Raw genomic sequence first — 16125 nt, forward strand, 5'->3', positions numbered from 1 at the left:
GGTTACAATGTCTTTTGATGCTCTGCTCAATATCTATGTGATAGCATGTGATGTGGTATGTGGCTTAATTCAGAACCATGCAAACAGGAGTCTACAATTTTTGGCTGGTCTTGCTAGCCAAACACTGTGGCCACCAGAGTCTTCTTTGGCCCTATATAGCAGCACCACGCCAACCTAACCTACAGGGGAAAAGGCATCAGAGCACTCTCCAGTTTGACCACTCTGTGTTAGGTGCACCAAACACCTCAGAAAAAGGGACCAAATAATAGAGCCCCTCCTTTCAACTTAGAAGTTGAGAAATAGGCAGAGATCACAGGATGTCTGGGATGATGATCAACCATCTCACTGGTGCTTAGGTTGGTCAGAAGGCTGATCTCCCACCACACCTGCCATGGTAACCACAAATGCAGAAGCTGGCATGCAACCCCATGTGCAATACTGCTTGTGTGAAATGGGACTTAAGCCCAAACAGGGCACAGTCAGTATGTGGAGGACTAGTGGGCATTGTGCTTTGTGGCCCTACTCTTGACCACCCTACATTGATCCAGTCCTCCTGCACAGATTGTTTGTACATGTAAGTTAGACATGTGTCTAGTTTCTTGCTAGACAATTAGGAGCCCTGAATCTCAGAGCATTCCAGATCACATTAGCAGAACCTTCAAACAAAACTTCTTGTACATACATAGTCTCTGTGTAGAGGAGCTGCATCAAAACCTGGAAGTCAAGGTTTAGGTTAATGTAATTTCCACCTTCCACATTTTTGACTGCTCTGGTTTGGTTGACTAAAGGCTGTAGCCTACCATCCTGTTCTCACAGTGGCCTACAAAGATACAAAGGCCTGTGGGAAACCTGCAAACAGGACCCAAACATATACGGCACTCACTCTCCCCTCCTGCAAATGACAGCAGTCTCTCCGTTGGCCAATGTGAAAATAAGCAAGATAAAAATGAGAATGACTTTGGACATGCTATGCATGAGAAATATTATTCTTAAATGGCATAACTGTTCATTAGTTTTCCCTCTCTTTCTTCTAGAAGAAAATGCCTCTAAGATTATATATACAGTGTCCCTATTCCAACTGAAGAATCAGGTTTCTCCTGATGAGGAACTGGATATTGCACACATTTATGGTCACCAGATGGAAGGTGAGTTAAATCGCTCCTTGTGGCGCTGCTGTGGAGCTATCCACAAGGAAGCATTTCACCCCACAAATCATCTAGTATTCCTCAGATCCCACTACAATTAGTAAAATGAAATAAAGTGCATGCTGGTGTGTCCAGCAAAGCTCAATGCACCAGCTTAGAGAGGTGCCTTTGAAGAGTGCAGCCTAAATGGGAAGTGTCTAAAGAAAGATAACATTTCTTTCATTGTGTGAGCCAAGTGAATTTGGCACTGAAATAATAAATGTGAATGAGAGGGGAGGGCAGGGAGAGATGAACGTGCACCAACTAGCACCAAACACAGCCAACAGCTCTCGGAAGTAGTTTCATCAATTTTTATTTTCCTTGAGGCACCAGGGAAGGGAGAAACGGGGAAGTGCAGGTTGAGCAATAAGCTCAAGGCATACATAACTGAATATTTTAGATTTAGACCTTTACATATTTTGTGCCTTCTGGAGAACATCACTTTTAAGTGCCGGTTCCTTTCTATCTTCCTTGGCTGTGTCTCTGAACTTGCCCTTGGCACCAGCTTGAACTTGGAGAGCTCTTTCTTGAAACAAAACAAAATTAATTAGAGCATCGCACAGGCTGAGGCATGCGGAACAAGGAGTGGGGGTCCTATTGTAGCTGGCACTGTAGATCGCTTGATTTCAGAGAGAAGTAATATATCAGTGTCTTCCTGAAAAGTGTTGCTCTTAAGCTGTTGGCCCCTTGCATCTGTTTTGCCACAATCATGGTCCACAAAATGCCATTTGTTGTGTTCTTTAACTGACATGATATTCGCAGATAATAGTAAGCCTACAATTAGAAGGAAGTCACATAGGTGATGGGATTTAATTTAATGGATACTGATCTCTATCACCGATGTCTCTGCCCTAGATGCCAATCAACCTATATCAAGCATCTAATGTAGAAAAAAATTGCTACAAATGTGAAATCAGCATCTACATGATAGAGAATAGAGTGGGTGGGGTATAAATAGTAAATAATCACCACTACCACCACAATCATCATCATCGAACAAGGCACTTTTCTGAAAAACAGGCATCTCTAAAAAAACGATAATGGTCATGGGGACAAAGAATAAGGTCTTCCTTCAAGCCTTAGCATGAAAATGCACATTTTTGACGGCCGTCCAGCTTGTCTGATCATGTAGACCATGGGTCGGCAAACTAAGGTCCGCGGGCCATATCAGGTCCAATTGCCTTCTGAATCCGGCTTGTGGACAGTCCGGGAATTGCAGCATGGATTGCCAGTGCATGTGCTCTTTCCCTCACATGGCAGCAGCGGCAATGCGTCCTCCCTCCGTCCTCCTGGCTTCTCCCCGCCCTGCCTAGAGGAGGAAGGGGGCTGGGTTTTTTTTGGTGCCAGAAGCAGCAGCACTCAAGTGGCCGCAATTTTAAGCAGCCCCTCCCTGGAGCCCTTTCGTCCCTCCGCCACGACCACCAGCCCCTGGTGCTCACAAGACACAAGTAAGCAGCCATTGGGGCTCATGGTGCTCTTGCATCATTCCCCACCCCCCCAAAAAATATAGTCCTGCCTCCCACAAGGTCTGAGGGACAGTGGACCGGCCCCTTGCTGAAAAAGTTTGCTGACCCCTGACATAGACAGATTCTGCTGTAGAGGCTCAAGCAGTGACTTTTGCCTCAGTAGCAATAGCATAATGCTATTAATAGCAAGTGTGGCAGATCAAGCTGACTTTGCCTATTTTATTGGGTGGAGGGAATCCACCCCTTTCCCTTACTGTCAACTATATGAACCTGCATAGTATCTACAGTTCACAAGGTTCTGCACAGGAAACAATGCTAGACATCTTGCTTCACTGTATTTTGGAGCTGCTGTCATAGAGACAGATACATAGATACAGGGCTCATTCCTAGTCACATAAACCTATATTATCCAACAGTGTACTGTACTGATAATAATCCTGGGTCAGCCAACATGGTGTCCCCCCGGTGGTGTTCGACTGCAGCTCCCATTGTCCCAGACCATTGGCCATGCTGCCTGAGGCTCCTGGCAATTACAGTCCAACAGCTTCACGTTGGCTGCCCCTGCTGTAATATACATGAAGAGTCTCCTCCTTGTGTTGCTGACAGGATATTACTTCTGAGCATAAAACAGCTGCCATGTCCTAACCTGCGAGAATCTTTCAAAGGCTTTGACATGGGATACAAACACGTTCTTTACATTGGCTCAGCCAGGGTTGGTCCTACAGTAGTAAGGTTTTGAGAAACAGCCTGTAGATAAAAATGGAGTATAAAACAAAAAGCAGGAAGGCGCTCACCAGCAATTGTTCCACAGATGGAAAGAATTGGGATTATATCACACAAAACAACATCTTCTAGCTCAAACTAGCAAAAAACCCCAAATTTGTAGTCTCCTAATTTGGTGTTTTTACAGTATTACCAATTTGGGCCAGTGTGTTTGTACTACAAAAAGAAGCCAGCCCAGAAATGTGACAACTCAAATTATAGAGTGCATGAAAGCATATATATGAAAGCGAAAATAATGTCATTTTCTATAGGTAGAAATATCACACTCCTTCCTTCTAAATTGAATATGCATGGCTGTTTTACTTATTTAGCTTCCATGTTGTCTTAACAGACACACAGATCACTAACCTGAGCACCAGGGCAAACCAGTTTGTAATAATTGGTCAGTTAAAATCACATGGACTCTGGCCCTACTGTTACACAAGCTGATTGAGTTTAGTTGACATTTCTTCACTACTAGCATTGACTAACCTAAGAGCGTCCTCATACTTCATATTGAGGCCCACCTCACATTCAAAGAACATTGTGACCTCAGTTTGTCCAGTACGCTGTCCTATAACATGCTTAGCCTGGATGTCAATCCAACACTGGTGTTCAAGTCTCACTCCTTGTCATTAAACAAGCCCTGAATTTGCTACTCTGGCTCTTCATTATACTGAGAAGATTTTTTAAAAATCATGCACACATGGTTCTGCTTTCCCACACACATTCTACATGGCAGTGCACCCTATTATAGGAGATGGTTGGCTACTTGGTCTTCGTTGCTTTATTATGGTTCTAAGAGGAGTTCTGTGAAAACATTTTGCATTTAATAAATATGACTCAGAAGTCATAGAGCCATCACTCCTTCCAGCAAATATTCCAAACTCAAAACAGATCGTATGGCAGAAAGACAGTGAAATGCAATTGGTTGCTATTACATAGCCATGGTAACATCTCAGCATGCTTTGCTATAATTCCAGATGGGAGAAAGGGAAACAGCATATGGATGTGTTCATATTACAGCCAAGGCTTCAATGCTTAATAAGAGGGGTGAATCAAGACTTGCTGGAGCAATCTTTCAGCTAGTTTTAGTTCCTTACAGATGAAAAAACAGATGAGGAAAGCTCATTTAGAGAATAAATTTAGACATAGAGTACACATACTCTCAATAAATCCTGCTTTTCCTTTGTTTAAAAATAGTGATTCACAAATAATGAGCAATTTTAAAGTCACTCTGATTCACAGTCCTTTAACATAAAGGACAACTGCTAAAAGCTGAGGTAGCTTAGCATTAGATTTGTTTAAAAGTGTTGTAATTAATAAACAGAAAGCCTGATCTTTTCTTTTTTGTGTAATATTTTTTATTAATTTTCATCAAGAAAAATACATATCGCACCACTTTACAACTTTAACAAATTTTCTCATTTTTGGACTTCCTTCAGCCTCTCTGACAATCATCCGAATTAAACTTTTTAATTACACATTTCCTAAATTTTCTGTTGCCTTTTAACATACCCTTCCACACCTGTTTTTCTTTCTTACAATATTTCTTAGGTTTTTACAGAGCTTCTTTAAATGCCACTAACGTTATTTCATTATCACTTATACATTCCCAATAATCCACTAGCTTTCCCCAGTCCTTGATGAACTTTTGATCTCGTAGATATCTGATCTTCCCTGTCAGTTTATCAAGTTCTGCATAGTCCATCAGCTTCATTCTCCACTCCTCCAATGTCGGTATATGTTCCTGTTTCCATTTCTGGGCCAGTAATATTCTTGCCGCTGTTACTGCATATTGGAAAAGTTTACAATCCTTTCTATTTATTTCATTTCCTATAATTACTAAAAGAAAGGCCTCTGGTTTCTTAACAAATGTATATTTCAACATTTTTTTCAATTCATTATATATCAATTCCCAGAAGCTCTTCACTTTCTTACATTCCCACCACATATGGTAAAAAGTGCCATCCTTTTCTTTACATTTCCAACATTTCTGAAAGCCTGATCTTTTCACAGTTTTTCAGCTGGTTGACAATATTGAACTTCTTGAATATATTTGTGAGGCATTGGATGGGTTTGGATGATCATCCTATAGTTTAATAAACTGAGCTATGGACAAGACCTGCCCACATGCTCAGCATCTTCTGTCCCCTCTCCACAGCATGTCTGAATGAAAAGTGGGCAGTCTTTAATAAACCTGTTTCCTGTTTCATCTGAAATGGACAACTATGGTTATTGTAACAATCCAAGAGCATAAACCCACTTCAAACTGTGTTCTGCATTAGGCAACCATAGTTTGCTGATTTGGGTGAAACAGGAAACCATGGTTAATAAGACACTTGCTCATTTCCTTGAGGCACAGCAATGGGAGGAGAGAAGAGGCTAAAGTCTTGCACGTATCTTGGCTTATTAAACTGAGATGCAATTGTTCAAATGCAACCATGTCAAATGTTGGGCCTTAGACGGCCTTGAGCAGAAGCAGAACACAAAGCCAAAGACACAGGTGAGGGGGTGTAGAATTGTGATGGGGGGAGCCAGTACTATATGTTCATACAATTGTACAATTATAGAGGTTCGTGCAATGCAGGAATCTCAATTAAAACCTCCAATGAAGGAGAGCCAAATGTTGCCAAAGCAAAATCACAAACTAATCTGGAAAACTTTCAATTTATACCAGATCAGGAGAATCTGATGTGTTGCATGGGTGTGTTGAGTCACAACATAGCCTATACTGAACCTTCTGAACTGCAGCCTAGGTAGCTTACCACATTTGCCTCCTTTGGAAGAGAAATCAATCGGAGATTGATGCACTTGCCAGCTTCTCAGGAACAGAAGGAAAGTCATCGTCTTTCTAGTCTATTTGGCTCCTTGTCACTCCACTCCACTCTTTCCTTCCTTTGGATTATTTCCCAGAGCCAGAATCTCCTTAATGTAAAGCCCCAACACAGACATGCTTTGGCTAAGGATTGATTTATATTTCTTTATATAGAAATTCCTGCCCCACCATTCTAGCCTCTATGCGCCACACAGGTTGGTTTACCACTAGTTATTATAATTGTTGGTCTTGTTTATTAGTTTCTTTTTCCAGAAAAAAAGAACTTTTAAAAATGACTTTTAAATACAAGTTCAAAAACAAGGATAGATAACCTAAAACACTCGGGCTGCCATATTCCATAAAGGAAGACCCCAAAATTGTTGAGCTTTTGAGGGAAAACCTAACACAAAAATAAGTTTCTTGAGATGTTTCTACTGCTTTTTCCATCGCGCATGGCAGGCCTACACACACACATATACAGATCCAATTTAACATCAAAATACAATAAGATGCAAACAAAACAACTGAAAGTTACATAAAGTGGTAATTACCACAGATGAAAATGGCTTTCTCAGATAATACTTAGTAGACAAAAGCCTGCCTAAAATTATGTCTTTACCAGCTGGTAAAAGCAGGCAGAAAGAGCTCCATCTTTGCTTCATGGGCCAAGTATTCCACAATATTAGTGCAGCCACTGTAAAGTCCCAATCTCTTATCATCAACCATGCCTCTACCCTAGGTGAGGACTCCTCCCGTGGACTTTTGCCCATATAGCAACTGTTAAGAGGCATCACCAAGAGGTCTTTACTCATTACCACATTAGCCTCCTTTTCTTCCTGGACCACAGGCAGAGAACATTCAAAAAGAAATACTGTGTGGATTAATTTTAGAATGCTAACTTATTTCACAGATCTACAGATGCATAGCTCTTATCTCATCATATATTCTACACCAAGGCTAGGTCTACACTGATCTATAAAAATGCTTAGAAAATAATAATATGGCTCCCAATGCAATTTTCCATTGACAACGGATTGCTGCTCTACAACATCCTCTGGTGTCTCATTTTTGTAATGGATTTTTAATGTTATAACTGACCAGTGTAGATTTGCCCCATGTCTTCATCTTATATAACTCACAATTCATTTTGACAGCTTCTCACTATATTGAATAATATGCTCCATTTATTGTTGTTGTCATTATTCACATTCCCAGTGATTTTCATATCTACCCCAGTCCATGCATACTTAAAACAAAAACAATCCCAAATGGGAGTTTGATATACTGAATGAGAACTATCAAATACTTCTGGATTGTCACGGGAGAACATCTCTGGAAAGACGGCTGTGTTCCCACTTTGACAGGGTTAAGAGACGTTCCAGTGTTATCTTCCTAATATCCCAATTTGTTTTCTCCCAATAGGTCTGGGTTCCAGTTGGAATCCAGCACTTAGCCATTGCATTAGTCATAGCTGAAAACATTCTGTTCCTATTAGCTATCCAAATGCTAAATCCCCATCCTTGGGGATAAGCAATAAATATGACACTCTAGGTCTTGGAGAAGGTTCAGCTTTGCTGCAGAATATAAGAAAATGTATTATGTGCCTTTAATATGTGCACAATGAGTATGTACTGTATCTGAGGTTCACCTTTCTTTTAAAGCATGACCTTCACAAATGTCAATATACTGGACATGTTAGAATTTGCAGAGAATAATCTTGGCAGGTCAGATGCAGTGTATGTTTTAATTCCTCAATCAGCTGCACACAGTCATTTTTATTATTCAAGGTTATTAGGGAAAGCCCTGCTCCAAAATCCTATCATAAAACAACCCCCTTTATTTTAATTACTATGTCTTAGAACAACAACAAAAGCTGCCTCAGGCTTATGGAGCCAAATGTTCATTCTCTGTTTTTGACCTAGCACAAACACCAAGCACTCTCACTTCCAAGGTTCTCTATAATGTTTGACAGGTATCTTTACAGTTTGTTTGGAAAGGAAGGCTAAGCTCTGCTGCAACATATGAAAGGAAATCACATCAAATGCCATCCGTATAAACCTGACATGTCAACAATGCCTTCATCGGAAATGTTACAACACTTCTGTTACCGTATCTCCCTTAGCAACGCCCTATGATTTGTTTAAGCTAGATAAATCTTTAAGAGCTTGACATTGAAATGTTTCAGGGGATAATAGATCTCGATGCCTGTTAAACTACAAGTAAAACCTAATCCTACTAGATTTCAGAGATGGCACCTGCTCAGTCCTGCTGGATTTGTCTGCTGGCATGCAGTGTGTGAGAGAGGTGAAGCTGGTTAAAACCACAGGGACAAAACTCCCAACTACTCTGCTTCCTACCCCCCCCCCACCTCCCGCCCCCTAGAAGGCTACAAGGGTAGGGGTAGATTGGTTTGCTTGTTTAGATTTCTAAGTTACCCCATTCCTAAAGGCTGAAGATTAATAACAAGAAAAAAAGGATTTGCAGAATAAAATCTTATAAAGTGGTACCTCGGGTTAAGTACTTAATTCGTTCCAGAGGTCCGTTCTTAACCTGAAACTGTTCTTAACCTGAAGCACCACTTTAGCTAACGGGGTCTCCTGCTGCCGCTGCGCCGCCGGAGCACGATTTCTGTTCTTATCCTGAAGCAAAGTTCTTAACCTGAAGCACTATTTCTGGGTTAGTGGAGTCTGTAACCTGAAGCGTATGTAACCTGAAGTGTAACCCGAGGTACCACTGTACTAACAGGCCTTGCTTAGAAGATGAATAGAAGGGATGTCCTATATATATATTATTGATTGATTTATTACTTTTATATCCTGTCGATCAATGTGCTGGAGGTCACCTTTCCTAACTCCTTCCTGCAGCTTTCAGTGCAATCTTGCACACTGTTCTGGGAGAGTCGGTGGCCCAAATGTTGCCTCCATCTTCTGCCAGTGGGATCCCTCCCCTAGCTCAAAAGCCCTCCCTTTTTATATTCATTGAAACTATAAAATGCATGCACTGAACTAAAATATATGTTTAAGATAAAATGTGCTGATTGAAACAATTCCCTGACCAACTCCTCCTCCCTTGTGTCATGTCTTTTTATATTTGTTTTTTTGCTTATAGTCTATAAATTCTTCAAATTCATGTATAGAGAGACAGCTTACAGCCTGTTCTTTATGTCCATTTGTAATGTCTTCATCCTGACTACCTCTCAGTTCCAGGGTATCTCTAACTGGGGCTGCTATTATTTCCTTCAACCTGATGTGGAAGGTTAGCCCAGGCATCCTGAGCTGGGCTGCCTGTCTTTGCAGGCCTGGCCTTCAGAATACTGGAGTCCTTTGGTCCATTGCAGACCATTTCCTGGCTGTCCTGGGACAAATGTCTGGCCTCACTTCCTCCTATTCCATTGTCCTAGGCATATATGACCATGGAAGATAATAACCATCTTCAGGCATTCATTTAGGTATGGATGAGTCTGTGGAACGGGTAGACTGGTGTCATGTGTGATTGCAGATTTTTCCACTTTCTAGGGTTCTGGATACCTCATACAGGAGATTACACATGTTTGGGTGTCCATCTGTAGGCTGGTTCCACAGTGGTTGGGATAGGGGTGGTAAATTGATCCTGATGCATTTACTGGTGCCTAAATGAACATCATTCCTGCTTACCAGTGAGCTGCCAAGGCAAAGTAATTGTTTAATCCTTAATAACACTGTTGAAGAAAATTACTAATTACAAATACCATGGAGATGCAGTATTGCCACAGGAATAATCATCACCATAATACTTTTGGAGCTTTTGTTTTGTTTAGTTTCCTTGTTGCAATAATGTAGAGCAGCTGTGAGGTGAGAGGTGACAGCTGGGCCTTTCCGGAATGTACTATTATTTCCAGATCAGCAGTTTTCTTTTGACCTAAAGTAAATTCTGGCCTATTTTGGGGGAGCGGGTGCCTGCAGGGAAGATACCTCCAGTACTGCTTTTAGTTCCTTTGAGATAGCTCCCCTAGTTCTCTTTTCTTTTTCTTTCTCAACAAAAACTTCAGTATAGAAATGAGGCCATGAGATTTGTGCGACAGGGTTGATTAAATCCCAGCTGTGCCATAGAATTTCAGATCTTAAAAAATCAACACATTCTAAAAAATAGGTAGCCTTTGGTGGTAGCTGGGGGCATTTTAAATGGTTTGGTATTCCATTGAAGCTATTCCGTCCAGTCAACTGCTAGCTTTCTACAGTGTTTCTTAATGTTGTATATATTCCCCATAACTGCCAACAAGTGCATTGTAAACATTTGTTTGATTGAACAGTGCAAAGACAATCCTACTACTGTATGCTGAAGTTGAGATTTATTGGGTGGTGGGTAGAAGAGAGAACATACAGGTAATTGTATAATAACTGAAAATTTCATTCACATATGGGGCAAACAGCAGCTTGGCAGTGACAACTTTAATGGGGAAAATGGTGTAGGATAATGGATAAAGTCCCTTCGCCAGGATTCCATTCTGGATCTGATACCTTAGAATCCAGAAATATAGCATACAGAACATGTAGTCATTTTACACAGAATACTCATAGTTCTAATTTCCTATACAGATCTCTTTTTCTCAACGGATGTGCTTGTTTTAATATCTCTTCATTATCTCACTTTCATCTGTCTCACTCTTAACCTGTCACTCATTCTAACCCTGCCCAACGTTTCATTCCACTCTCCTGCTGTCAATCATTCTTGCTCTCGCTCTTCTGCTAAAGGTAGCATCTTTTAATTCGTGTTATATGTCTTCTCCACTTCTTTTAATGCTTCCGTGAAAGCTGCAAAGCCAAAGATCAATTCTATCACTTTATAATTCTAAAACCTGTGAACTATTTTTATTCTTCTTCTGCAAAATCCCACGCCACGCCATGATATGCTTCGTGACAATATATCACACACAGCAGTGTATGCACTTGCAAGTGTTGTGGCCTTCAAACAATGAAACAATTAAATCAGCAAATAATATACAAATAAAATAGAGTCAATCAAGAGATGTGGATTTTATAAATGATGGTATCCATAATTGTGTAGTTTTTGCCCAGCTGCAAATGCATAGACATGATTGATTGATTGATTGATTGATTGATTGATTGCATTTCATAGAATTGTAGAGTTGGCAGGGACCCTGAGAATCATCTAGGCCAAGCCCCTGCAATGCAGGAATATGCAGCTGTCCCATGTGGGAATTGAACCTGGAACCATGGTGTTATCAGCACCACATTCTAACCAACCTTTTTCTCCAATGAGCTCAAAGTGGAGTGCATGGTATACTTCTTCCCTCATATTATCCCCATTACAGCTGTGTGAGGCTGGTTAGGCTGGGGGGCAGAGAATGGCCCAAGGTCACCCAGCAAGTGTCATAGTCAAGTGGGAATTTGAACCCTGGTCTCCCAAGTCCTCATTTGACACTCTAACCCAGCCTTTCTCAACCTTGGCTCCCCAGATGTTGTTGGACTACAACTCCCATCATTCCTAGCTAGCAAGATCAGTGATCGGGGATGATGAGAGTTGTAGTCCAACAACATATGGAAACCCAAGGTTGAGTGCTCTAACCGCTATACCACACTAGGTTTCCTTCTAAACTAAAAATGATAGGGTAGTACTTGAATTTCCTTGAGCTATGACTGTTGCAGGTAGCACTGTGGGTTAAACCGCAGAGCCTAGGGCTTGCTGATCAGAAGGTCAGCGGTTTGAATCCCCACGACGGGGTGAGCTCCTGTTGCTCGGTCCCTGCTCCTGCCAACCTAGCAGTTTGAAAGCACGTCAAAGTGCAAGTAGATAAATAGGTACCGCTCCGGTGGGAAGCTAAACGGCATTTCCGTGCGCTGCTCTGGTTCGCCAGAAGCGGCTTAGTCATGCTGGCCACATGACCCGGAAGCTGTACGCCGGCTCCCTCAGCCAATAAAGCGAGATGAGCGCCGCAACCCCAGAGTCGGCCACGACTGGACCTAATGGTCAGGGGTCCCTTTACCTTTACCTATGATTGTCTAGTACTGTTCAGAATGTAAATTTTGTTTAAAAATATCTTTTCACATACTAAATTGCAATAATTACAGCAAAAACAAGAGTCTTGTGGCATTTTAAAGACCAGCAAATGTATTATGGCATAAGCTTTTGTATTCCATAATTATATTGTAACAATTATATTCAAAAGTGCCCCACTGAAATGTGTGTGCGCGCGCAATCTAGACCCTCCCAAAAAAAAACAAAAAACAACCAGCCATAGCAATAATTAGCACTTGGAGGAAATCCTTTTTTTTTTTGCTAAAGAATGGATTGTCAAAAGGTATGTTCCTCTTTTTGGTCCATATGGGGTTAATTTAAGTCTGCAGAAGCTGACCCAGCTGAGACTAATCATGACAGAATGAGGGTTATATAAATCTCTCTGGCCTAGACAGAGGAGTATAGGGCAGGGATGGCTTCAGCTTTCCACCTGGCTTTGTTAAAGGAAGTAAGACAATTCATTGAGGACTGCTATCTTCATGGTAAGGTTGCAATCTCTCTCTCTTATTTTAGCCCATTTTCTTCAAAAAGTGTAATGTAGGGCATAATGGATATTCCTTATTTTAATCACCAGCCTTGGAATAGCTTCCAAATGAATTTTCAGTATGGCAGCTCTTCCTGCCAAAGGATTATAGAAACATTGAATTGTAGAGTTTTGAAGGGATCCCAAGGGCCATCTAGTCCAACCCCCCTCAACACAAGAATTTCAACTAAAGCATCCATGACTGATGGCTGTACAACAACTGGAGGGCCACAGAGTCCCCATCTCTGACCTAAACAGAAACCAGCTGCACAAATATAAGATGAGGGACACCTGGCTTGCCAGTAGTACAAGTGAAAAGGGTTCTTAGTAGGCCACAAGCTCAACAGCGTGATGTATCTGCAAAAATACTAATGCTATTCTAGGCTGCATCACAGAAGTATAGTGTCCAGATCAAGGGAAGTAATAGGCACCATTCTATTCTGTGTTGGTCAGACCACACCTAGAATACTGTGTCCAGTTTTGAGCACAACAATTTAAGAAGGCTATTGACAAGTTGGTGTTGGGTTTTAACTCCCTTCAGTCCTTGCCAGGGCGATCAATAGTCAGAGTTTATTAGAGTTGAGGACCAATAATATCTGGAGGGTTACAGGTTCCTAGTTTAGGTATTTTGTTTTTGCTTTCTGATATTTTTTATTCTTCTTTCATTGAACTGTTGCACTATGTTTACCGATTTAAATAGACTGTGAAGGAAGGAACTGCTCACCTGCCCCATATATATACAACCCCCCAAAGCCTGATTCACTATGGTCCAATAAACTGGACAGGGCAACCTGCTGTTCTTCTGTGTCAATCAGAAATATATGTATGATTACTTTAAAAATACCTAGCAAGTGTTACTGTGATGGTCAACAGCTAAATGCAACCAGACGTAAAAGACTGGGGTGGGGGGAAGCAAACATCTTCAATAACTAAGTGTGGTGTCTGACTCAAGACTGAAATTGTCACTACATTGAAAAAATAGGATCCACTTTCTTATATTCTGTATATGAGATGCATATCACTCACCTTCCTTCAGTGCTAGGTAATATCTACAGTATTATGAAATACAGAACTACACTAACAGGATGCTAAGAAATATTAAGGGCTCATAAGAGCAAGACTTCAGTTCTTGATTGAGAAAGCACCAGGGAAAATAAAAAGGTTGGGAGTAGGGATATGGATGTCATCACAACCTCTACAGTGAGCCATTTCAGCTACATAAAACAGTTATTAATAGAAGAACCTTTATTTTGTTTGAATAGCTCCCAAGGATTTAAATGTCAACCAACATGGGCTTGCTGATGCTTTGCAGACCTTCAGAGGATGTTAGAAAACCATGATCAATCGTGTTGAGACAGAAACATATTCTTGAATGAAATTAACAAGGTATGTGCTTCATACTTATAATGTTTAATATGTAATCTGTAGACCCCACTTCTAATAACCTTTAGGTCAAAATGAACACAGGAAAAGGAAATGTGTTGTAATAAATACCACTGGATTTCATGAAAGCAAAATTACATCCTTTTAACCGTATAAATTCCAGATATCTCAGTGAGAATTATCAAATTTGTCAATACCATGAGTGGGTTGACTAGAGTATTTTGTCTCTTAAAATAGCAGCTGAACTGTTTCACAGGAAGTATTTAGCTGTTAGTACCTTCATTCTTTCCCCACAGTTCAGAAATACTGTTTCTGTCTGCAAACATCAAAAGAGGGAGCTGTTTGGGACAGCCAGCTGCAAACTGCATTATTTTGCTTCCAGAAGACATTGGGACAATACTGTGTCTTGATTTAAGACAGTGCCATCCAGTGTCTTTAAAAGGAAAAAAATAAGGGCGTCCAGCTGCTGATCAATGAATTCTCCCCGATTTATTTTCAAGCTGTGTGTGTGAGAGAGAAAGGGTAAATGCCCTCCCCCAAAATATTCATGGCAGTAGTTTCCTCCTCCAATATTTGGTAGCTTCCAAAATGGCCACCTCTCCTGTTCCTCCACCACCCAAAATGGGTAGCAGAACAAGGAAGGCAATTTTAGCTCAGCTCTTGAATATCCATCTGATTCTCATAAGTTTTGTTCTCTATATTCAGGGGTGAGGAAGCTGTGGAACTCCAGATGTTAATGAATTCCCATTCCCGTTAGTCCCAACGAACATTGCTAATAGTCAGGGATGATGTGAGTTGTAGTCAAAGACACTGACTGTGGGGTACAGTGGGGTACACATGTACTGGGCCCCAAGCCAGCAGAGGGCCTGGACTCTTAGCTTTATTTTTAAGCAAGTACATTTGTAAAGAAAGTTAGAAAGCAAAGCATGGAGGCAACCTTCTAAGGCAGATAAAGAAAATTTGCTGTGGTTAAGGATTTTTAATCCTTGTTGCTAAGCAATCAAATGAAGGGAGCGGGGCCTCCAGAGCAGCAGAAAAATAGGCAAAGCTTGCTGGTGGTGGTGGTAGACTGAAACTGGATGAAGGAGAGTCTGCCTCTGTTCCTAGAATATGTTTGTTTAGGCACTTTCCTCCATGTTCAAATTATCTCATACACTCCTCAAGAGAATTGCTTTGTTGTACCCAAAATTGATAGTTTAATAAAATTTCAAAAATTGGAGCTCAGTAAATGGAAGAGGAAAATATACCTTTGGGATGAGAAATGTGATCCCTGACGAGAAGCTGTGGAGGGAGCTGCCTTCTTCCTTGTTTTCTGTTTTTGCTCTTTATATCTGAAACATCAATACAATTTTTTTATTAAAAGAAGAAGGAGGAAATTTGCAACAACCCACGCAATTATTTCTCAGGACGCAGATCTTGGCAACTGAAACACTTCAGTGATCTGGCCTACATAAAATGTAACAAAAATAAGAGCCATTCCGTATGAGAATTGCATACTATGCATACTAGAATCCCAACAAAGCTAGGAAGGAGATTCTGTGGCAAAATTTGCTCAGTTGGCAAAGTGGTTGGCATGAGAGGTATCCTTGCAACATTACGGCTAAACTTAGATTAAAAAGGCATACAGTTGAGATGGCTCTTGCAAAGCTACAAGGGACTGCTAGATACTCGTATCAGAGCAGGCACATAAAATGCAAAGAAAGGAAATAGCTCCTATTATTCCCATTTCCTTTTCACTGATTATTTCAGTTTTCATGTGGATTCCTGCTTTTAATCAGCACAAGATGTTAAGGCATAACTAGGACATGCTAAAGGCTTGCATAAACGATACTGCTACCGTACCAATGCTCTTAAAATGTAATTTACTGCATTCTCAAATGCATTAAGACTAGGTCACTTCACTGGTATACCAATGCCTCCACCCACATGCCTCCTCCCTGTAGAGATGCCATGCTAGTGCAGTAAACTATGCCT

At 40.9% G+C, this 16125-nt stretch overlaps 1 protein-coding gene and 1 long non-coding RNA gene across 3 annotated transcripts in view; one reads left to right on the plus strand and one right to left on the minus strand.

Annotated features, from left to right (window-relative positions):
- LOC308594782 overlaps window positions 1-16125 on the plus strand; it is a 139118-nt gene that overhangs the window by 37966 nt on the left and 85027 nt on the right. The window contains exons 2-3 of the long non-coding RNA XR_014011605.1: window positions 1035-1145; window positions 14031-14154. This is a non-coding gene — a long non-coding RNA (uncharacterized lncRNA). The remainder of the gene's footprint in view (window positions 1-1034; window positions 1146-14030; window positions 14155-16125) is intronic.
- Window positions 1-16125, minus strand: part of LOC308594762 (uncharacterized protein) — a 95697-nt gene that overhangs the window by 24128 nt on the left and 55444 nt on the right. For both annotated transcript variants that reach the window (XR_014011581.1, XM_081208226.1), the window contains one exon: window positions 15399-15482. Coding sequence is in view for 1 of the 2 variants with exons in the window: in XM_081208226.1 (XP_081064352.1) it covers window positions 15399-15482 (84 nt within the window). In the remaining variant the exon portion in view is untranslated. The remainder of the gene's footprint in view (window positions 1-15398; window positions 15483-16125) is intronic.

This window comes from Podarcis bocagei (assembly GCF_964188305.1).
Source record: "Podarcis bocagei genome assembly, chromosome: 9".
Classification (NCBI taxonomy): Eukaryota; Metazoa; Chordata; class Lepidosauria; order Squamata; family Lacertidae; genus Podarcis; species Podarcis bocagei.